The 23,493-nt window shown below is 40.6% G+C and overlaps 1 protein-coding gene and 1 non-coding gene across 5 annotated transcripts in view; both read left to right on the top strand.

Moving 5' to 3' along the window:
• The first annotated feature begins 1,871 nt into the window (after window positions 1–1,871).
• Window positions 1,872–23,493, top strand: part of CAMSAP2 (calmodulin regulated spectrin associated protein family member 2) — a 77,681-nt gene continuing 56,059 nt past the window's right edge. For all 4 annotated transcript variants that reach the window (XM_069459585.1, XM_069459583.1, XM_069459584.1 and 1 more), the window contains exons 1-2: window positions 1,872–2,912; window positions 21,517–21,776. In XM_069459585.1, the coding sequence (XP_069315686.1) occupies window positions 2,774–2,912; window positions 21,517–21,776 (399 nt within the window). In that variant the 5' untranslated portion in view covers window positions 1,872–2,773. The remainder of the gene's footprint in view (window positions 2,913–21,516; window positions 21,777–23,493) is intronic.
• On the top strand, window positions 15,877–15,983 carry LOC138375872 (U6 spliceosomal RNA). The gene has a single exon (XR_011231577.1). It is a non-coding gene; the product is annotated as a U6 spliceosomal RNA (small nuclear RNA).

Raw genomic sequence — 23,493 nt, 5'->3', positions numbered from 1 at the left:
CTCTGCACTTTATATCTCTTGCAGCACTTTTTACATTGTATTATATTTATTTATGTACATGTCAGCCTCCATAATCCAGAAAGGGAGCAGGCACAGGGAAAGGTGCCGGAGGAGAGGAGCCAGAGACCTATGCTTGCATTTGAAGCTGGGCTCCGCTATGAATCAACCACGAAATCTTGGCCAAGCCACTTGATCTCTACTGTCCTCAGTCCTGCATTTAGAATTGGAAGATAATAATGCCTGTTTTAAAATGGATGTAGAAATTAGTTATCATATGAATGTGTTTTGTGAACCATTATCTATATGTTAATTTTATTATCCCCTATATGATCTGGCAAGGGGCCTTGCCTATGAGAAAACCTTTAGTAATAGTAATTAAATTATTGAAAAAATTACATCAACCACTGGCGTATTACTATTCTCACTCACGTTCTTTTCCTATCCCACCTTGTTAGCGAGGCTTATCTGTAGCGCCCTACTAGGTTTAGGGAGGAGTGTTTGTAGGGATTAAACTGAAACAACCGGGCCTGCTTGCTGGGGGCACTGCCCTTTTAGATAACGGGGTCCAAAACCCCTCCCCCTCCCCTTGCTTCTGTCTTAAGGGAGGGCCTGGCTGTTCAAAGCATGGGCTTTGGAGTCAGATAATTCTGGGTTCAAATCTTGGGTCTGCCTTTACTGGAAATGGAGGAAACATTTTTTCTGAGCCTTAGATCTCTCATCCGTAAAATGAAGACAACACAGGATTTTATATTGGTTAAAATCAGATAATATATTAAAATGAGATGCTATGAGGATTTATTGAGTTAAGTAAGCTCCGTTAGTGTTAACTACAATAATATTCACCCTTAGTCCCTAAACATTAATTGAGCATATACTATGGTGCTGGGCATCATGCAGGTGCTGGAATTATGTCATCATGTCATCAATGGGAAAAACAGACAAGTAACTGATGTTTGCCATACCATGTGACAAGTGCTATGACAGAATTAAGAACAGGGTGCTATGGGAACAATGAGGGAGGCACCTATGTGACAGCCCTGACTGGGAAGTTGTCAGCAACCAGGGAAAGCTTCCTGGAGGGGGTGACTACTAGGAAGACACTTGAAGGTCGAGCAGGAGAGTAAGCTGGTGGGCAGAGCAACCGCCCTGAGCCAAGGCGAAGAGACCTGAGAAAGCACGCCCATCTGGGAACAGAGAGAGAGCAGTTGTGACACAGGAAGCTATTTCAAATGTTTGTAGATGCCACAGCACGGAGGGCGTGCTTGCTCTGTGAAAGAATTTGTGCTTTTTTCTGAGGAAACCGAGAGGCGTCGATGGACGCGCTCACTGAGAGACGAAGCGGAGAGCGCCGAGTTAAGAAAGTGTTTTCATACATGAAATACAGAGCCTCGATCCCGGTTCGGCTCCGTGGGTGACTTAACCAACTCACTTCCCCTCTCTAAGATTTCGTGGTCAGTCAGCGATGACACCCACCCCTCAGGGTTACTTCAAGGACTGCACAGGGCTGTGCAGGTCAAGTTCGCAGCGAAGTGTGCGTCCCTTAACAAGCACTGTTAATGAACCTCAGTTCCCCGCCACACCACGGTTTAACTATGGAAGCTACTGCCAGGCGTCCCCCTCCCGCCTCCCTTCCCGTTCCTCTCTCCGCGGCGGAGGCGGCGGCCGAAAGCCGGGGCGCGGAGGATGCCCGCTCCGGCGAGCGCTCCGCAGCGACGATCCCTCAGCAGCCGCGCCGGGCCGGGGCGCCGGCCGGGAGCCGGACTGGGCATGCTCAGTGGGCCGGGCGGCGGGGCCGGGATCCGGGCGGCGGGAGGCGGGAGGGAAGCGCGGCGGGGGCGGGGGGCTCGGGCGCCGCGCGAGGGCGCATGCTCAGTGCCCGCATCTGCTCTCCATCCAGTGCCGCAGCCGGAAAACCGCGGCGGCGGCGGCTGAGGGGAAGCGGCGGAGCCAGGCAGCAAAAGGGGGCAGAAAAAAAATACAAGGACGTACTGCGAGGCGGGACCTGAGAGCTCGGGATCAGCAGCTTCTCCCGGGCCACCGCCTTCGCCATCAGCAGGAGGAAGACCCGGAGGCGGCGGCAGCGAGGGCGGCAGGGGAAGGAGGAGGCGGCGACGGGAGGGGACCGCAGAGGAGGGGACGGGCCGCCGGCGGCCTGGGAGCCGCAGTGATTTTGACGTTTTTCTCCGCCTCGTCCCTCGCGGCCCCCGGCCGGGCTGCGCTGACTGGGCCACCCCCGCCCGCGCGCTCTCCCGTCCTGCTCGTCACTCCGCCCGCCCGGGCCTGAGGGGTCTCCCCGGTCCGAGGGAAGGGGAGGGAGGCGACGGCGTGCGGGCATCGCGATGGCGGGGACATTTTCCACAACGTGATTGTTACAGACTCGCCCCACCGCCCCCCCCCTTAAAATTCCGGGCCCTTCCAGCCTCCACCCTCCCCCAAGCCCGTGTGACTAAACGGAGACAAAGGGGAGGCGGCCTCGCTCACACGCGCGCTCGCGGGGCGGGTGGCGCGGGACGGACGCCCGCGCGGACGGACGGACGGACAGGCGGACGCGGCGCCGCCACATTCCTATGCCCGGGAGCGGCGGCGGCTCCCGCGGGAGGCGGCAGGCTCGCGGCGCGCACGGCTGAGCTGCTCCCCCCGTCGGCGCCCGGGCTGGCCTCGCCCCGGCCCCGATGCTTTGAGCTCGCCCGTCCTCCGCTCCCGACCCCCGCGGCGGCGAGGCCACACCATGTGAAGGTTAGAGCCGGGACATCCCGAGGAGCCGCCGTGAAAGATGGGGGATGCTGCAGACCCCAGGGAGATGCGAAAGACGTTCATTGTTCCGGCCATCAAGCCCTTTGACCACTATGACTTCTCCAGGGCCAAAATCGCCTGCAATCTGGCCTGGCTGGTGGCCAAAGCCTTTGGGACAGGTTAGTGGTGTCTTCCCTCCCCTCCCCTCTTCCTCCTGATGATGTCGACGTCCCGGTTTTTGTTCCCGATTCTCGAATCCCTCTCCGCTCCGGTCTTCTCGTACAGGTTCGGGGAGGTGATGGGAGACTAGGAAGAGGAGAAAGAAAGAGACCAGGTTTGGCCTTCAGTGACGGGCTCTTGAGTGGTCCGGTGGGCTTTGGCCAGATTCCCTTGGTTGGGTAGCCAAAGTGTTTTGTTTTCAGGGAGCAGTTTTGTCGTGGTTTTACATAGAATGGTTTTAATTTGTGGTCTTTTCCTTATTGTGCTTGCACACATTTCCCTCTCAGTCATCATTGTGATTACACCACCAAGAAATCTGTGTTGGTGTCTTCATTGTTGGCAGAAGGTGGATGACTAGTTCTGCATTGATTTTGACATTTGTAGCGATGGCTGCCATTCATGCCCCGAAGGATGTAGGGTGGCCTGGGTCGAGTGCACTGTTAAATTTTGTTGTCATTTTTTAAGCCTGTATCAGTCCTCCGTACACATTTCAGGTTCTTATTAAATCAGTTATGAAAACCAACGTTTAGTTTGCTGACTGTAGGCAAACGGATGTATTTTCCATTTCATATTATCACTGAGGCATATTCCTTTTTCCAAATATATTTTGGCTTCCTAAATTAACAGGAAAAAAACTCCCTACTTTGGGATTTTTTTTTGTTAGAGGAGTTTTTTTGAGGGCATGTGCTAGTCACACAAATTGTATAGTACAGTAGCAACTAAACACTCCCTCCACAACCCAGTCTTTGCAAAATAACAGGAAAAGGGCCTCCCGTTGTAATTTCTTAGCTGTTGCTTTCAGGAGCCCATGTTGTGGAATGCTAAAAAAAAAAAAAAAAAAAAAAAGTAGAGAGAGGCTTTTCATTGGAAGATGCTCCTGTAAAGTAATTTAGTCTGTTAAGTTTAAAGAGTAATTTTGCAAGATTTCTATTCCCTCGTTAATGAATTTTAGATACGTAAAATATTTGTGGAAAAGTTCCTTAGTATTTACAAACTTCTCCAGATGTTAGATATAGGTTTTAGTGGATGATGGCTGATTTCTAATTTTTGGACTGTGAAAATATGTTGGTAAATCGTTTAGTTCGGTTTTACTGCTGAATCTTACAGCTGAGGATTTTCTGGACTTGCACATCTCAGTTAAATAGCAGATGATTCTCAGTGTTTGGAAAATTATTTGAATTAGATTTTTGGGGAAATTTCACACTGATGTGATTTTATGTTTATGACAGCCTTAATTTTATTTGAATTCTCATGCTTTGATACTGAACTGGCATTAGGAATAAATATACATCCTTTTGAAATGATTTCAATTTTAAACATTTCTTTGAAACTAAATGTCTGTCGTAATACACAGGAAGAAACACAAAGTGTTCCTGCTTTTTTTTTTTTTAAATCAGCTGAATTTAAGATTCATGTTACTGCCTTTAAAATTTCTGGCATCACTGTTACAAGCAGTGACAATAGATATATTTTGCTTTTAATTTAAGCAGCATACTGAAGCTAATATCTATGTGGAGAGTGAATGAAGGCTATTTATTTTGGAAAGATGGAAAGAGGGCAATTTATATAGTAACTTATGTGGAAAAGTAGTGTGTACAAAATGGAAGGCAGAAGAAATAAGAAATATTTTCTTTTCATCTGAAACTGAGAGATTACTTATAGTATGGATGTCAACATTTTGCTGTGTTTTCACAAAGGGTTTTGACTGGAAAATGGCCTACTTTCTGGATATGTGTCAGGTAGGTTACTAGATTCTGGACCACTTGATAAATACATTTAACACACTTCAATGAGAAAGGAAGTGACGAGAATCTAGTATCAGTGGAATCCGACATCAGCCAGGCACTCTGCTGGATGCTTTGCATTAAGTTGTACATTAGGGATTCACAACAACTGTGTGATGTATGTAGTGTGTTCCCCATTTTTAAAAAATGCCAGTGCTCAGAGAGGTTAAAGAACTTTCCTACTATCACACTGTTAGTGTTACAAAGTGGCAGAAGTGTGTTTTGATTTGAGGCCCGACTCCAGAGGGTAAGATATTGGTGGAGACTGGACATTCCTGTTAGATACCAAACACTCTAAATACATTACTTCATTTACTCCTGCAGCAGCCTTACAGATACTGTTCTCGTTTTGCAGGTGAGAGAACAGGTTCAGAAAGATTAATTGGCACAAGATTAAACATCTGGCAAGTGGTATTCTGCATGCCAGCTCAGGTCTTTCTGATTCTGAAATCTTTGCTTATTGCTCTACACCATTCTGCAGAGTACTCCTTTTATCTGCAAGTGTGGAAAATGTGCACATAGTACATGTTGAAGTCTAATGTTATTTTTTCTTTGTAGATTGTGCAGATATTAACTCCCTGTCAGATGGTTTATATGACTGTTGTTGGTACCTAGTTCCATTTGTCTTGGCAGCAGTTGGAATGGATAAAAAGACCATATTCAAAATGGGATGAAAAACAAGTTTAGAAGAACTTGAGAGTGACTTAGTAACAAAAAATTAATACATTATTAATAATACATTTGTGCATTTTGTTCTTTATCAACAGTCTTTCAGAACATAAATTTATATGGAATGAATAGAAAAAAAGTAAGATTTTATTTTTTTGATGTAAATATTCTTCATTGGCTGCAGATACTATTTGCAGAAAAGGTTAATAGACAACATATTTCAAAGGTATTAGCTAATTGTATTCAGTTATTCAAAAAATTAGCCCAACTCTCAAGTATGATTTACTAAAATCACTACTTTTACAATGACCGATAGGGTCTTCAGGTACTGATTTAATGTTTTTCTGTCAGAAACTTTATAACTTTTGATATATTAAAAAAGCAGTCAGTTTTCCCGTATGTTGGGAAAGTAATTTAAAATGACACTAACAATAAATTGTGGGCATAGAGTGAAGTGGTTGAATTATAAAAAATGGATAAAGCACTAGCACTGTAATACCTAGAAAGCAGATGTGGAATATTTATTTAATTGGAAATCTTAAAATCAGGAGCTTTGAATCACTTTTTATCTTTACCCTAAAAATATTCCAAATAGCCCAAATCTTCATACTTTATTTTGTGCAAGAATACAGATGCAGTTTTGATCAAATGAAGAATAAGTTTGTGTAGATGAATTTGAAACAATAAACAGATACTCTAAGTAAATTGCAAAAGAGGAGGAAGTTAAAAACTGCCTTTTCTACTACTATATTTGAAGAACTTATCCTATTTAAGCAATATTACTGAGTTTGCTTTAAATATTCTGTTCCCTTAAATCCTCTGTGGAGATCATAGGTGCAAAACCTCTTACAATACTCTTCCTTACTAAATTCGTGAATTTAGAATTCTTAACATGGAATTCAAGGCCCCATTCCTAGTGTCAGTTTATCATTTCAGCCGTATCAAATATTATTCCCCTTTTCATAGCCTTTAGTTTAATTATATAAAATCATTTGCTGTTATAAATATGCCTTGTTAAATTTCTTTGTATATCTCAACATATCTTGCTGTCAAAATCCTACGTAAGATCTGACTCTGATCCATGTAGGAAGACAGTGAGAACATTAAGTAACATTGTGGTTAAGAGAGACTGCTAGCAGAGAGGCCAGTTTGGGATGTTATTGCAGGAGTCTGGGCAAGAGATGCTGAGGGCTTGAAATAGGGGGAAGATGACAATAAAGCTGCTAATATTTATTGAGCCCTTACTGTGTGTCAAGCACTTTATACATATTATCTAATTTTAATCCTCTTGACAGCCTTATGAGGTGGAAACTATTAATCATTCCAGTTTTACTGATGAGGAAAGTGAGGCCCAGGGGTTTAGAAACTGGTCCAGAGCTACCTGACTGATGGAGCTGGGATCTGAACCTGGGGAATCTGACTTCAGTCTGTGCTCTTAGTGCTGTACTCTATGGGTAGAAGTCAAAGGAATGGAAAAGAGGCAAATGATAGGAAAAATGTTGCACAGATTTAATACCCAAAATTTCTAAATGACTGAATTTGGGGTATAAGGGGAATGGTTTAAATGAAAAAGAAATATATGAGAGGATGAGGTCACCTGAAGTTTTAAGAAGGATGAGGTTAACCGAGATTTTGAGATTTAGTGACTGGGAGGATGAATCGTGATGGCATCGACAGAGAGAGAGAAAGCTGCAAGTTGGAATGGGAAGGCAGCTTGGTTTTTGGAAACTTTGAACTTGACTGTGTTGGCCAAATACTTTCTGAGAAATTAAGTGAAATAGGTAGCTATAAATGTAGGTCTGCAATATGATTGAGAAGTGGAGGCTAGAAATAACAATTTGATAATCTGTGTATAGCACAAAATTGAAATTGGAAGTAGATGAGATTATAGAGGGCGAAAAGAAATTCGAGACAGAATCTAGAGTAGTGAATACTTACAATGGAGGAAGTGCACAGGAAGAGGAGACTGAATTAGAGCAATAAGAAGGTTAGGAAGAGAATTAGGGAAGTGCAGTGATATGGAAGCCCTGGGAGGAAAAAGTTTCAAGGAGAGTAGTCTGATTATCTGATTAACTGTCAAATCCTACTGGTCTAAGTTGTGCCTTTTTTTTAAAGAGTTTATGTTCTTGTAGATATTATAAATGAATAAATACAATAGCATTTGGGAAATCAGTGATAAGAGCTATGTAACTGGAAGAATGATATTGAGAGGGAAACCAGTGGGGGTGGGATCTGGTAGGGTGGAGTAGGGAGATGGTCACTTTCAGCCCCAGTGGTCTGTGAAGGAAGACCTCTGTAGTGGAGGTGGTATTTAAATTAGACTTGGAAGAGAGTCAGGTGAATGAAAAGCAGGCTTTGTAGATGGAGGAAATGGTTTGTGTGTAGGCATGGAGTTGTGAAACCCCGGTGGTGTTAATGAAACAACATAGACCAGATTGATTGGATGAGGTTTTTGTAATGAAGTAGTGGAGGATCTAGCGTGAAAGACAAATTGGGACAGAATTGTGTGAAGGGCCAGGTTAAGGAATTTGGTATTTGTTTAATAGATAAATTATCCTAAGTACATTGGATAAAAAGAAAAAGAAAAACTGTTACTGTTTTAATAAACATGTACTTTGTGCAAGTTACTGTTCTGAGCATTTTCTATGCATTATTTCTTGTAATTATGAAAATGACCTTATTAAGTAGATATTATTTTATTTCTTTTTCTAAGACTTTCAATCAGGGTTTCTCAACTACAGAACTCTTGGCCAGATAATTTGTTGTTGGAGGCTGTCCTGTGCATCACAGGGTTTTAGCAGCATTCTTGGCCTCTAACCACTAGATGCCAGTAGTGTTCCCCACCCCTACTCCCACTCTAGTTGTGACAACCAAAAATGGCCCCGGACATTGCCCAGTGTCTCCTGGGGAGCTAAAGGATCCCAGGTTGAGAATCACTGCTGTAAATATTGTAAGGCACAATGTTGATTTAAAAAGGTTTTTTTGTACATTAAAGTACAAATTAATTATAAGACATCTTGATTTCATAAGTATTCAAACTGTAAATAAGAATTTAGGGAATATGATAGTTTGTCCTCTTTTGTAAGTGAGGAAACAGGTTTAGGGGAGTTAACTAAGTTGCCCTTGATCATCCAGCTTATAAGTGGTGGAACCTAAATTAGAGTCTAAGCCTTTATAGTACTAAAATTTGTGTCTTCACATCTGTGTTAATGCTCTTCCTGTATTTCATTACAGTTTTATAGTGCAGTACTGGAAGTAAAAGTGTAAAGATAGCATGAAAACCTTTCATGTGTCACCCTTAATTTTTTTTTTTTGTAAAATTCAAAAGTATGTTTGATTTTTCTTTAACAAGCCTATTTATATTTGATTAGTTAGTACAGAAGTATGAAATGTATTTATCGTTGATCTGTCATTTCAAGGCCTCTCCCCTCCCTCAGTGGATCTAGTTTTTCATGTATACCAGTTTATTGGTAAATTTTAAAGAATGACATTTAAATGAAATACTATGCATTTATTAGTAGTGACAAGTCTGGTGCTTTAGCTGAGATAATAATTGTTTTGTTTATCACATTTAGCACTTTTTTTACCCTGAGCATAGTTTTTCCTTTTTAAACACTGACTCTTTACCAATATATCATTTGATTAGAGGCTTGTATCATAGTATCTTTCCAGTTCTCTTTCTGCCAATTGTTCCTTTCTTTTCTGGGGCATTTTCCTAAAGCAATCTGTCTCCATTTTCCCGCTTGCTGAATATTCATGATAATAAGTATTTGTATGCCACTTTGAGTTGTGGTATACACACATAGTTGCAAAGTGTTAGAATTTATCAGTCTTACACTTATGCTGTGGATATTGTTTCCCATTGTGGAATGCAATTGTATTTTTTTATAATTATTTCAAAGAATTCTTTTTATTAAAAATATTTTTCACTACAAGCTAGGATAACTAAAACGGAAGCTGGGAGTACAAGAGAGGAGACTGAACTCCCTCTGTAACCCTCATAGTTGCGCTCTAGTATTACGACTGCGAATGTTCATAAGGTGCCTGTATCCTATTTCCTTGAGATAAAGAAATGGAAACGTTAACTGAAATAAATATTCATCTCCCTACTTCATATATCTCGTAGTTCCTGGGATATATGTATATGATCTTAAAAGTTATTTTGAAGCTACCTTGCTCCCCTATTCCCAGCCCTTCCTTCACACCATTTTCTAGCTCTAAAGTGGGAATTGCATGCAGATTTTAAGTACTTTAAGCTCTTGGAATAAAGGACATTTGAAATATTTTAAAAGACATACGTCTTCAGCAAAGGAAAGTTTCAAAATAGATGGTTTCATTTTTTCTGGTGGCATTCTGTTAGTACTCTCAAGATTGTCTTTTATAACTGTCTTCTTATGCTCTATCCTTTTTTAAAAAATGATGTTAGTTAAAAAAAAAAAAAAGAGATTGCTGACTGTGAACTTGTTCTCCAGTTTATATTTTGTAGAATTTTGTATTGTAACAGATTTTGAAACAGCAGAAATTTTTGTCTATTTTTTTAACTACCCCTTTTTTTATATAGATGCTAGAGGTCTTGAGTATAGGTTCTTGAAAATTTATTAACACTTAAAAATATTTTTTGAATAGGTAAATAGGCACAGATTAAAAACTCAAAGGTATAAAAGAGTAGATCTAGTGAACTTGGACCCTGAGCCACTCAGTTTCTGTTTTGAGCAAGATGACATCATCAGAAGTTTGTTTTTCAAAAGATCTCTTCGAGTACACCTAAAAATGGTTCAAATAGTAAATTTTTTTTTTTTTTGGAAACAGAGTCTCGTTCTTTTGCCCTGGCTAGAGTGCTGCAATGTCAGCCTAGCTCACAGCAACTTCAAACTCCTGGGCTCAAGCAATCCTTCTGCCTCAGCCTCCATAGTAGCTGGGACTACAGGCATGTGCCACCATGCCCGGCTAATTTTTTCTACATATACTTTTGGTTGTCCAGATAATTTCTTTCTATTTTTAGTAGAGACGGAGTCTTGCTCTTGCTCAGGCTGGTCTTGAACTCCTGACCTTGAGGGATCCTCCCAGCTTGGCCTCCCAGAGTGCTAGGATTACAGGCGTGAACCACTGCGCCTGGCCTCAAATAGTAAATTTTATGTTATATATCATAATTTTAGAAAGATCTCTTGGGATCAACAGAAAATGAATTGGAGGAGGTCTAAGAGTTATGAAGGAATAAACCAATTGGGAAGTTCTTATGGTCCAGGTGAGAGATGATGGCATCTTGAATTTGGATGGTAGCAGTGATATGGAGAGAAGTGGATGAATGTAAAAGTTAAGACCTGGTGATTGATTGGCTATGTGGAAGGAAAGATGAGATCTTGGAAAGTGTTAAGATCGATTCTATTTTGTGAGAAAGGGAACAATGGAAGAGGGCCAGATTGTGTGTGTGTGTATAAGAGAGAGGATGGGAAAGAACAGCATTGAATTTGAGGAACATCTAAAATGGTGGTGTGTGCATTAGGCCCTTGGAAATTTGTGTGTGGAGCTTAGAAGACCTCAAGGACAAGAAATACAGGTGGTAATTAAAATCAAGAAAGTGGGTGGCTGCCAGTCACTTTGAAGGAGAGCGTGGAGAGAGAAGAGGACCCAAGACTGGAGGGCCAGCGAAGAGCCAGGCATCGGTGGCTAGAGAGGAAGAAAGAAACCCGGGGAACGTGGAGTCTCAGAAGCCTAGGGAAGGGGACATTGAGGATGAGGCAGTGTGAGGTGCAGCTGAGAAAGATTAAGCAAGAAGTCTCAAAAGTAGTCATTGGATTTAGCAACAAGGCAGTTATTGATGACTTTGCTCAGGACATTTTGAGTGTAACGTGGAGACAGAAATGTGACTGGTTTGAAGGTGAATGGGAGATTGTATCAGCTGTGCTGTCTTCACTCGTAGTGACAGATAACCCAACTCAAATTGGCTAACAGGAAAGAGGATTTGTTGGTTCTGAAAAAGTCCTGAGGTGGGATGAGCTTTGCATTTGATTTGATCGGGGCTGTAGCTTCGTTGCTCTATGATTTCTTTAGCTGTGCCCTTGGTCGTGTGTGGATTTCATTCTCGGTTGTCTTCTCTCTTGGTAGAAAATGGCTGTGGTAGTTCCAGGTCTCAAGTCCATTATTCACACCATTCAGAGCTCTTCCCTAATCATTGCATGAAAGCTCTGCACTCTTGCTGTTTTTCTTTCTCTTTAAATGGACAAAACCATCTGATTATAGAAAACCTTACATATCTATAATAACAATAATCTTTCATGTACTCATCATCCAACCTCCACAGTCATCAATTTGTGGCCAGTCTTGATTCATCTGTAAACAGCTTCCCCCCTGCCAGTCACTTGAAACAAATCTCAGACATCATATCATTCCATCTATAAATATGTCAGTATGTATTTTATCTTCAAAAGTCAAGGACTCCCTTTTCAAACATAAACGTGGTGCTGCCATCACGGCACTGTCATCATCACACCACTTCGTATCGTCAGTGTTAACATTTCTGATGGTCTCCTACGTATTTTTATTTTATTCTATTTTGTTAGAGGCAATATCTTGTTTTGTTGCCGAGGTTGAAGTACAGTGGCCTGATCCATAGCTCATTGTAACCTTGAACTTCTGGGCTCAAGTGATCCTCCCACTTTAGTAGCTGGAACTATAAGTGCAGGCTACCACACCTGGCTAATTTTTTTTTTTTTTTCATGTTTTATTGAGATGGAGTATTGTTGTGTTACCAAGGCTGGTCTTGAACTCCTGGCCTCAAGTGATCCTCTTGCCTAGGCCCCCCAAAGTGCTGGGATTACCGGTGTGAGCCACCACACCTGGCCTAGAATGCTACTTTAAAAAGAAACTTACCTTTATTATTTGGTTACCCTTAGTGCTGTGTGGGAAATTACCTTGATGTAATGGTAGCCTCCAGGTACACACCAGGCAAACTGCCCCAGAGGTTACGGAACAGAAAGCTCATTTAAGAACAACTTAAAATGTTCAAATCATGTGATTTGTTAGATCATTTCAGAGTGATCTAAAAGCAAGAGGAAAGATATAGGGTGAGTTAAAACACTTAGGTTAGGGTGCATGCAGGGAGGAAGGACCACAGTCCCTGAATCCTGCCGTATACAGTGTTCATATGTCATCTCTCTCTGCTCCATTAGCCTTCCCTGCTGCTGCTAGTGTGGTCGCCGGGACCAGAGTTGAGGTTTGAACAAAGAGGCCCACAGAGACACAGGCCAGTGCCACACACTTGCTCTGTCAGACAGACACAGGGGACAAGCATGCCTGCCACAGCTGTAGCTTGCCATAAGCCTGATGATGAATGGTCATGGGCTGGCTTTGTGTTCCTTGGGCGGAGGACACATAGGCCAGAATGGGCTTCATTAATGGGTAGCTGAATTAAGGACTCATGAATATCAAGTGTTCATTGACTCTTGTTTAATCATGCATATTTGGTATGACATGAATATTTAGTACCTTGTATATTGTTCATGAATATTTAGTACCTAGGTGCCTCATAAATACTAGATGTCTTGTTTTTTCCGTCTCTTTCTATGTTTTAATATATGTGTGATACTGCTTACCTTTATTTAACCCATTCTATTGATTCTATGTCTAACAAACATTTTTTACTAGCTACTTATCTATACTTAATATTTCTTAAAATAGTTCACCTATGCTTTACAAACTACAAACATTCATGTTTTATAATAGAATTGAACAATCTTAGAAGTAAAATTTTATTGTCTTGAGGTACAGGGAGTGCAGGATAAATGCTATATTCTTTGCCTTTATTGGGGGCAAATTGGGCCAAACTGAATGGATCATGGGCCCCTGAGAATCTGAAAGAGGGCGAGGAATAGCGAAAAAGAGCATTCCGGACTGAGTGACCAGGTGTGCAAAGGCTCTGTAGTGGAAGAGAGCATGGTTTCCGGGAACTGAATGTGGCCAGTGGGGATAGGATCATTCTTTTCTTGTAGGCCAGAGGAAGGATTTTAATCCTTAAAGAAGTGAGAATTCATTGAAAACCCTTGGGGATGGTGGTAGTGATTGTTGTGACATGTGACGTGATCATGTGACATGACCAAATTTGCTTATGGGAAATAAGCAAATTCTGGCTACAGTAAAGAATGGTTTGATGTGGGGACAGGAGTGGATGTGGGAAGACAAAAATGGAAGTAAAGGAATCTTAGTGCATTTACTTGTTGCACTAAGATGCGTTTACTCGTAAGATGAAAAGTGCTGATTGCCTGGGCTAGGGAGATGCGTTGAGACTGTGAGAAGGGCATGATAGCTTTGGTCTGAATTCTTTTTTTTTTTTTTTGAGACAGAGTCTCACTCTGTTGCCCGGGCTAGAGTGAGTGCCGTGGCGTCAGTCTAGCTCACAGCAACCTCAAACTCCTGGGCTTAAGCGATCCTACTGCCTCAGCCTCCCGAGTAGCTGGGACTACAGGCATGCGCCACCATGCCCGGCTAATTTTTTGTATATATATTTTAGTTGTCCATATAATTTCTTTCTATTTTTAGTAGAGACGGGGTCTCGCTCTTGCTCAGGCTGGTCTCGAACTCCTGACCTTGAGCGATCCACCCGCCTCGGCCTCCCAGAGTGCTAGGATTACAGGCGTGAGCCACCGCGCCCAGCCTGCTCTGAATTCTTTAATGGATTTTATTTGGGAGTTGAAGGGGAGAGGGAGGCATTAAGGATGAGTCCTAGGTTTCTGGCTTGTGTAGCTAGATGGATATGGTGTAGTTCATTAATGTAAGGCACACTGGAAGATCATAAAAGTTTGGGAGAAAAGATTGGTTTGGGGCATTTTGAGGTTTTGTAACTTTTTCAACGTAATTTCAAATGTACAAGAATAGTACGTTTGAACTCCCAAATACACTTTACCCAGATTTACCAATTGTTAACATTTTGTCCCATTTTTGTTTGTTTGTTTTTTGAGGCAGCATTTCTCTCTGTCACCCAGGCTAGAGTGCAGTGGCTCATAGCTCACTGTAACCTCAGACTCCTGGGCTTAAGGCTCTTGCCTCAGCCTCCCTAGTTCCCTAGTAGCTGGGACTACAGGCTTGTGGCACAATGTCCAGCTAATTTTTATATTTTTTTGTAGAGACGAAATCTCACTCATGCTCAGGCTGGTCTCCCAACTCCTGGCCTCAAGCAATCCTCCTGCCTCAGCCTCCCAAAGTGCTGGGATTACACGTGTGAGCCACCACGCCCAGCCAGTCCCATTTGTTTTATCATTCTCTCTCTCTCTCTTTCCCTACCTTCTACATAAATACATGTATACATTTTATATGTATGTATGTGTGTATAAATGTAAATATATATATAATATTTTCTGGACTATTTGAGAATGCATTAGGTACATCATACCCCCACACTCCTTCATTGTGTATTTCCTAAAATAAAGGCTAGTTCTTGTAGTAATCTCAGTTAAAAATCAGGAAATTTAACCTTGATATGACATTATCTAATTATTTATTAGCATTTCCTTACTTTCTGGCAGATATATACACACACAAAGGTGTTCTAGCTTATCTTGTACTTTCCCTGCCCCAGCCCTGGAAGCAGCCATTTCTTCAAGGAGCCCTGTTGCTTTTAGTGGGAAGGGTATTAGAAACCAAGATACAGATGCTAGGTTTATTGCAAACGGAGTGTTATTTAGCAGGCAGAGCTAGCATACACATGCACATATATATAATATTATAGCTGCATCTATTTCTTCCTCTTCCCCTTTTCCATATTTGTAACTTCCTTGGTCACTGAGAAACCTGGCTACCATTCTGAGTTTGAGGTTTCTTTGTTACATCCACATGAAGAGCTGAGTAGGCTGGTGACTTATAGGGATGTAGATGGAGCTCAGAAGAGGTATTTTTTGTCTCATAGGGTAATGGGAGGGCTGGAAGTGATAATTTAAGCTCTGGAATGCTGTACAGCACTTAAAACATTGTTTGGTAATAATGTGGAAGGAAGGAGAGAGCTAACTTTTAATTGGTACCATCTATGAAGGCAAGGCTTTATGTGTGGGTATTTTATATTCTTTTAGTAAATACTTGAGTGCCCGCTATGTTTCAGGCACAGTTAGGACAGAGAAGTATCTTGCTCTTCTTGAAGTATCTTATAGTGGGAGAAGGCAGAAATAAAATATTATGGGATAATGGTAACTTTTACCTAAAGAATTAAAACAGAATGATTGGGTGGTCAGGAAAGGTGTATCTGAGGAGATTATATTTCGCTGCGATCTGAATGGAAATAGCCAACCATTCGGTCGGGGGAGGAACAGTGCACGGGCCAAAATGTCTGAACTTGACTTGCAACAGCAAGACTTGGGTGTCTGGAACTTAGTAGGCCAGAGGAGGAGGAGGAAGTTCAGGTCACAGTAGTAGCAGGCGGCATATTGTGCAATATGGAGAAACTAGAAATCAGAGATGTTAATTACTGCAGTCTAAATCCCGTGTTGTGCTCGCTTCGGCAGCGCGTATACTAGAATTAGAACGATACAGAGAAGATTAGCATGGCCCCTGCGCAAGGATAGCATGCAAATTCATGAAGCGTTCCATATTTTTACACCAGGGTTACTCCAGTGCACAGTTTACACGTAGATACACACACTTTTCATCTTCAGTTTTTACCTTTTGTTTGACACAAGGAAACAGTAGTGCCGAGAGACGGAAAAAGAAAAAGATCCCATGTCAAGTAAGTGGTAGAATTAGGATTCGACCAAGTCTTTTTTAATCCAAAGCCCATACTTTCCCAAAGCCCAAATTTTCCCCAAATTTCATAATGAATGTAGGTATTGCGTGTAGAATAACTGAAAAAAGGTTTGGTTTTTGAGAGGGATTGCTATTACAGAGGTTAAGAGCGGCTCCAGGAGAAAACTAAACGTTTTCAAAGCAGGTGTAAGTAGTAGATAATGATTGCTAGTGTAGACTCAGGGAGTTACCTGACGGGAAATTTGAAATCTGGGAGTCCCTTAAGAAAAAGGCCAATGACTAGAAATTTTTTTAAAATAACATTTTCATTCATTTATCAGATATTTGCTTACCATGTACCAGGCACTGAATAGGTGCTGGGGATTCATATAATGGTAAATACGACAGACACATCCTTGCCCTTTGGTCATATATGAGGATGTTCATTTCAAGACATTCTTGTCAACAGTGGATTTAATTTCTTTTTTCCATTTTGATAGGCAAAAAATGTCTCATTGTAACTTTTCTTTGATTACTGGTACTATGAATTTTTTTGTGTTATTGACCATTTTTGGTTAATTTCAAGTTTAAAGTCTCTCTGGTTTTCTTTCAGTGTGTTTTTGAAACTCAAAAGTTCTATTAATATATTAGTTAATTGTTTTAGAAACAATTTTTTAGATTTGGAAAGTAAGGGATATTCTCGTGATTTAGTGTGATGCTATTTCTAAAATGCACTCCCTACCTTTTGTCCGTTTATTGTTTTAAAGAAATCCGTTTCACTTGCTGGAGTATTGATGCACCTGGTAGCTAACCCAGTTTTATAGGAAATTGCCTTGAGCAATACTGTCTCTTCTCTCTACTTGCATCTCAAGGATTTCAGGTGAATGTTAATTTCAAAACTTAGATTTAGTCAGGATTCATAATAACACGATTAATGTATGTTCTGCCTACGTCTTGGTACACAAGAAAAACTTGTCTTTTATCCTCTGCAATTCTAGCAATGGTATTTCACTCAGCCATTCTATATGTATTAATGTCTCACCTGTGTTCTGGAGGTTAAGGAGAGAGTGAAACCTCTTATCTTTGATTTTGCCTGTTTTTCTTTTTTTCCCTAATGTGCTGTTTCAGAGTTCATTTTTTAAAAAATGTGATACAATTCCAAATTGGTTTTTAAAAAATAAAAGTCTTGTACCATTGGTAAAATGATAGACATTTTTGAAGTCTCAAGCACATTTAGTTCTTGAAAACTTGTTTTTAAGGTGATTTATTAATATAATATTCAATTTGCAGTTTTGCATTTGTTTTATTATTTTTATAAAAGGCGGGGTTGTGAGGACCATTATTCAGTTTCCTTGGTTTTTTTTGTTGTTGTTGTTGTTGAGACAGAGTCTCAGTCTGTCACCCTGAGTAGAGTGCAGTGGTGTCATTGTAGCTCACTGCAACCTCCAGCTCCTGGGCTCAAGCAATCTCCTGCCTCTGCCTCCTGAATAGCTTGGACTACAGGTGCACCACAATGCCTGGTGATCTTTTTCTTTTTGGTAGAGACTGGGTCTCACTCTTGCTCAGTCTGGTCTGTTTTTTTTTTTTTTTCCCTGAGACAGGGTCTCGCTCTGTTGCCCAGGCTAGAGTGCCATGGCGTCAGCCTAGCTCACAGCAACCTCAAACTCCTGGGCTCAAGCAATACTCCTGCCTCAGCCTCCCGAGTAGCTGGGACTACAGGCATGCGCCACCATGCCCGGCTAACTTTATATATATGTATTTTTTTAGTTGTCCATATAATTTCTTTTTATTTTTACTAGAGACGGGTCTCGCTCTTGCCCAGGCTGGTCTCGAACTCCTGAGCTCAAACGATCTGCCTGCCTCGGCCTCCCAGAGTGCTAGGATTACAGGTGTGAGCCACCAGCCCCAGCCGTTTTGCATTCTTTCAAGGGTTAAAAAATCTGTTTTTGTGGTATTCTTGAAACACTCTTTGATTTGCTATGGATCCTTTCCCTTTTCCTTGCATTGGGGTCTTTTTAAAACTTACGCTTGCACAACTTAGGTTTGTGGGTCTGCCTTAATGAAATGGAAACAACCCCAGGACTCTGTCTTCTACCTTCCACCCTTGTGATCTTGGCAAAGCATTATGATTTTTTGAGTCTGTTTACCTAGATGGTTTAGCACTAGAATTCTGTACTTATCTGCTATGTGCCCCTGGGCAAGATGACCTTTCTTGAGTTCTTTATCTACAAAATGGCGATAAGAGGATTGTCAGGACTGACAGATAGAAGGTCCTTAGTATTATTGTGTATTATATTATTTGTGTATTATCTGATTTGCCATTTTCACCAAGATGTTATAAAAATCATGTGTGAAAATGGATGTAAAAGCAGTAAGTGAATGTTAGGTGGATGTATAGATATATTTATAATCCTGATAATGAGCACTCACTTTTCACAGCTAATGTTTAGATGCCAAGTAACCTATGTTAGTTTTTTTTTATTGCTACTGGAGATAAAAATCCATTATATATACATTTCATAATAGTTATCTTAAAATCAAATAATTATCCTTTTACAGTTGTTCTGCTGATAGCTTCTTTTTAGTTCCTATAATATTAAAATTTAAATGAGTACCAGCACTATATTCTGTGGTGTACAGCTGAGCTTAAGTATCATGCTGAAGCAGCTGTATTAAGTTTAAGGCTGGCTCACTACTGGATAATGCCACTCTGAAGGAAGGAAAGTGTTTAAGTGTTTTCAATTATTAAGTGAGGATGATATTTTTAGATGTCATCCAAATCCCAAATTGATACATCCATTCTTGACCTCTTTCCAGAGTCCTATATCTCCAGCTGCTTATTGGGTATTTCCGCTTGGATATTTTTGCTATCAATTTAAACTCAACATGTTCAAAACTGAGTTTATGCTCTTGCTTCCAGAATTGGTGCTGCTTCTGATTTCCCTTTTTCTATTAATGATATCACCGTTTCCCTGGTGACCTAGGCTTGATTATCCTTGATTTTCATCTTGACCCCTCTCTTTGCTTTATTCCTGGGTACTTTTTGTTTGTCTTTAGCAGTCTCTTATGTTCTGCACTTCCTGTTGTCACCGCTCCCTTCCAACTTCATTTCCTTATCTCTATAAAATAATCTTCTGTCTCTGATTTTTACAGCCATCAATATTGAATACCAGATTAATTGTCTCAGACATCAATCTTAATGTTTCACTCTCCTGTACAACTGTCAGCAGCTCCTTGTTAGCTAATATACAAAGGCCTGGTGTTTAAAAGATAAATACTACTTTGAAGTCTTAATCCCCAACCTCCCATTCCAGTTTTACCTCTCCCTGCTGTCCTACATGAACCCTTCCCTTCACCCAGATTGTTCAGTGTAATGTATCTTCACATCTTTCTTTCCCCTTCTTTCTCTTACTCTCTCCTCCCCAGCCTTCCTTCTGTTTAGAAAGCCTCTTTTTTTCTGACTAAACAAATTCTGCCTATTTTTCTATCCTATTTCTTTAAGATGAAGTCAGCCCACTGTGATGCTTCCTCTTCTGAACTCTGAAGTACTTAATTGTTCATTTCTTTCATTTGGTGCTTAATCATTTACTGCTCAGTACTCTTTCTACTTTCTGAATGGTTTAACTTTACCTGTGTGTATGTCTAGAATTTTGTAAATTATTAACTCTTTGAAGGTAGGAGTTAATAATCATTGCTAATTCCTTGGCTTCCCCAGAACCATGCTGGTATATAATGTGCTGTGATGAAGACGTTTTTCTAAATAGCAGGAGTTTTTCAAAAACTTTAAGGTGAAGAGTGCTGAGGAGTATATTAATACTTTGTGAATAAATTTTTTGAAGTGCCGATTTTGATTAGTATTATGGTAGTATTGAACTTACATTAAAGCTGCTTATTCGAGAGACTGCTAAAATCAGTGAAAGGATGTCTGGCTTTGGAACCTCACTTTTCAGAGAAGGCAGATGAGGGACTGGCCAAGAGCCAGGCCAGAGCTATCAGGTTCTAAAATTGCAGCTCCACGTTAACTTCTAACTCAGGTGTTCCACCTCTTCCTTTAAAAGCAGGGCAGTCCTCATTCGTGTCCTGCTTTGGTGAGAAGCGTCCAGCCTAGGTAAGCAACAGGGTGGAAGAGGAAGAGATACGGGGTAGAAAAGGCAAGAAAACTTGTAAAACAATGAGAAGTATTTTCTTTCTCATGTTTGTTTTAGTAATCTTGCTGCCATCAGCTAGAAAGACAACCTAACGTTGATTTGGCAGTGGACACTGGGAGCCTGGGCCTGGCATTCTTTTTTTTTTTTTTTTTTTGAGACAGAGTCTCACTCTGTTGCCCAGGCTAGAGTGAGTGCCATGGCGTCAGCCTAGCTCACAGCAACCTCAAACTCCTGGGCTCAAGGGATCCTCCTGTCTCAGCCTCCTGAGTAGCTGGGACTACAGGCATGCACCACCATGCCCAGCTAATTTTTTCTATATATATTTTTAGCTGTCCATATAATTTCTTTCTATTTTTAGTAGAGATGGGGTCTCGCTCTTGCTCAGGCTGGTCTCGAACTCCTGAGCTCAAACGATCCGCCTGCCTCGGCCTCCCAGAGTGCTAGGATTACAGGCGTGAGCCACCGCGCCCGGCCGGGCCTGACATTCTTAAAGGGAAGTAGCTCACAGCAGAAAGAAACTTGGAAAGAGATTTTGGTTTCCTTCCACCTCCCATTTGTAAACTACTCCTTCTTGTGTCTTCATCAAACTTACCAGTTGGGTGCCCAGGAGGTCTTTTTTAGGTAGGATGGGGAGTGGCCAGTGGTAATATGGTGGTATCAGTGGTTCACCTAGTACAGGGGATTTTTCAGAGTAGCTCTCGCCTAAGTAATAATTCTAACTCCCCCCCAATAGCTTCAGCAGGCGAAGCAAGAAGGGAGAGATACCAGGGGTCTTGAGACAGAGGGACAAGTTAGGCTGTCTCTTCTGCAGCTCATTAGCAGTAAAACTTTGGGCAGCGATTAAATACTCTCAGGTGGCAAGGCCTGAAATAGCTATTGTGATGCATTTCTTTGTTGACTGCTTGCCTGTGCGGGGAGTCACTGAAATTAGTTTTTAGGAATCTTACAGTTCATTCTGTAGATTTAACTGTGCACGTGGGAATACATTCCCGAGAGCCACTAGACTCAGAAAACTTTTCTCCTTGTTTGGTTTGTAGTCCCTTTTTGGAAATAGAACAGTATCTTCTGTAAAGGAAACTTGTGTTTTTCTCTCATTCTAGATTATATGCCAAGGTCCAATGAATCATCTTTTCAGCTAAAGGGTTATTATTTTTAGAGGGAATCTTAAGTTCTGTGACATAAATAATAATTATTAAATAAATTGTGTATGTTTTTTATAAAAACCTTGTAAGAGAATTTTTTTCCATTAATCTTTATAGAAAATGTGCCAGAGGAACTTCGAGAACCATTTTACACAGATCAGTATGACCAGGAACACATCAAGCCACCTGTTGTTAATTTGCTTCTATCGGCTGAACTATACTGTCGTGCTGGGAGTCTCATTCTCAAGAGTGATGCTGCAAAACCTCTTTTGGGCCACGATGCTGTAATCCAGGCTTTAGCACAGAAGGGTCTTTATGTCACTGACCAGGAAAAATTGGTAACTGAACGAGATCTCCACAAGAAACCCATACAGATGGTGAGTCTTTATATACCCAAGATTATTTTAAGTTTGAAATGCGTACTTTTGAGTGTGAATTATACTATAAAACAGAGAGAAATGTGCTTTGAAATTGGATTATCTTTTCTGCCTAGAGTTTGAAAACCATCTTTTTCTTATAAACTTTGTTTCCAAAGGAAGGAAGATTTTAACAAACTATTTTGGAATGTTTGGTGCCTTCTAATACCTGGGAGAAACATAATCTCCAACTACTTTAATGTAATTTTTATTCAATTTAAAAATTTATTTCTTCCATTATAGAGACTAGCTAGAAGAAATGGAAAATATGTCTTGAGTTTATCATCATTAGGAAACAGTTGAGACTTGTAAGTGTGCATTTACATAGTTGAATAATCTCTTGGTAAATTTCTCATATCAGATATTTTTGTTTAATAACCATGAACTCATTTTTGTAGAAAATACACACAGAAGGACTCTAAGCTGGCCTGGGACAAGCATGCAAGAACTCTCCCATAGTCTGTGGGGACATCTAAGTTCCTTGGGGAATTCTCTCACACATAGTGTCTGGGGACATCTGATAAGTTCATTGTATGCTGCTTCAGTCTCTTGTACAACTTTAGCTTAAGTTTCACAAAATGTGGTTATCATCAAGATGATAGTGAAGGCAGGATTCTGACCATCTCTGCTTTGACTATGAATCCTATGTTCTTACCTACTAAATTGTATTTTTGTCTTTGCCTAGATAACAGGTAGATGGGAAGTAGTGAGGTGGAAGGAAATAGAAATGATGTGCTACCTGGAAATCCTCCTGGTAGTCTGAAATCTTGGTAATTTACCCCATCTGTTCCTATTTTCAAGGTTGTGTTAATTCTATGTACTATGGGAGTAGGTATGGCAGTTAAGTAGAATGGCTGCGGATAGAGGATGAAGCAGAGCTGTAACAGTCTGGGTGGATGTGAGTTTCTTCATGCAGTATTTAAGAATATGCAAGGTACCGTTATTTTTGCTGGATATACAAAATGTGTGAAGAGCAGAGAAGCTGATCCCAGGAACACTGTGTTATTCCTCTATTTTCTTTTCTTTCTTTCTTTGTTTTTTTTTTTTTTTAAACATAATTGGTCCTGTTTGGCAACTATTCTTAGGAATTTCCATGGTACCACCATCTGTTGGAACTCAGTGTAATTTACTCATTTAGAGGCTTTGAAAAAAATCATTTCCTTGTTTAAGATTTAAAATTCAACTTTAGAGGAAAAAGATTATATAAATGTAGTGTTACAATAGTAGGTGAGGGAACAATTTCTGGTTACTCTTGTGTAAGAATGCCTTGCAAATATATAAGCAGAACTTGTCTTAAAAAAATTATAATAATTCTCATAGCTATTGTTGAACAGGGTTTTCTTCTTCATGCAATGCTGGAACTCAGTTTTCTGTTTCCCACTCATTGTGTACCTAATTTGGATTCCATTATTTCTGGGTAACATGTACACCTCTGTTACAAATTCTCATCATCTTTTGATATCTTACAACCATGTTTATCATTTTAGAGTCACTATTTATTTATAGTTTATTTGGAACTCCAAGTATACATTCTTACAAAACTTAATTATACTTATTTTACCAGAAGATCTCACAAAAACCATTTATATTTATAATAAAAATTCATTCAGACCATTTATTTTATTCAGTTTATTTAAGGAGCTTCTGCAATGTTCTTTGTACTGTCTGTCATGATTAC

The sequence above is a fragment of the Eulemur rufifrons genome, chromosome 27, assembly GCF_041146395.1.
Source record: "Eulemur rufifrons isolate Redbay chromosome 27, OSU_ERuf_1, whole genome shotgun sequence".
In the NCBI taxonomy this organism is placed as follows: domain Eukaryota; kingdom Metazoa; phylum Chordata; class Mammalia; order Primates; family Lemuridae; genus Eulemur; species Eulemur rufifrons.
The sequence above is the reverse complement of the archived record's forward strand: the minus strand, read 5'-3'. Positions and strand labels throughout refer to the sequence as shown.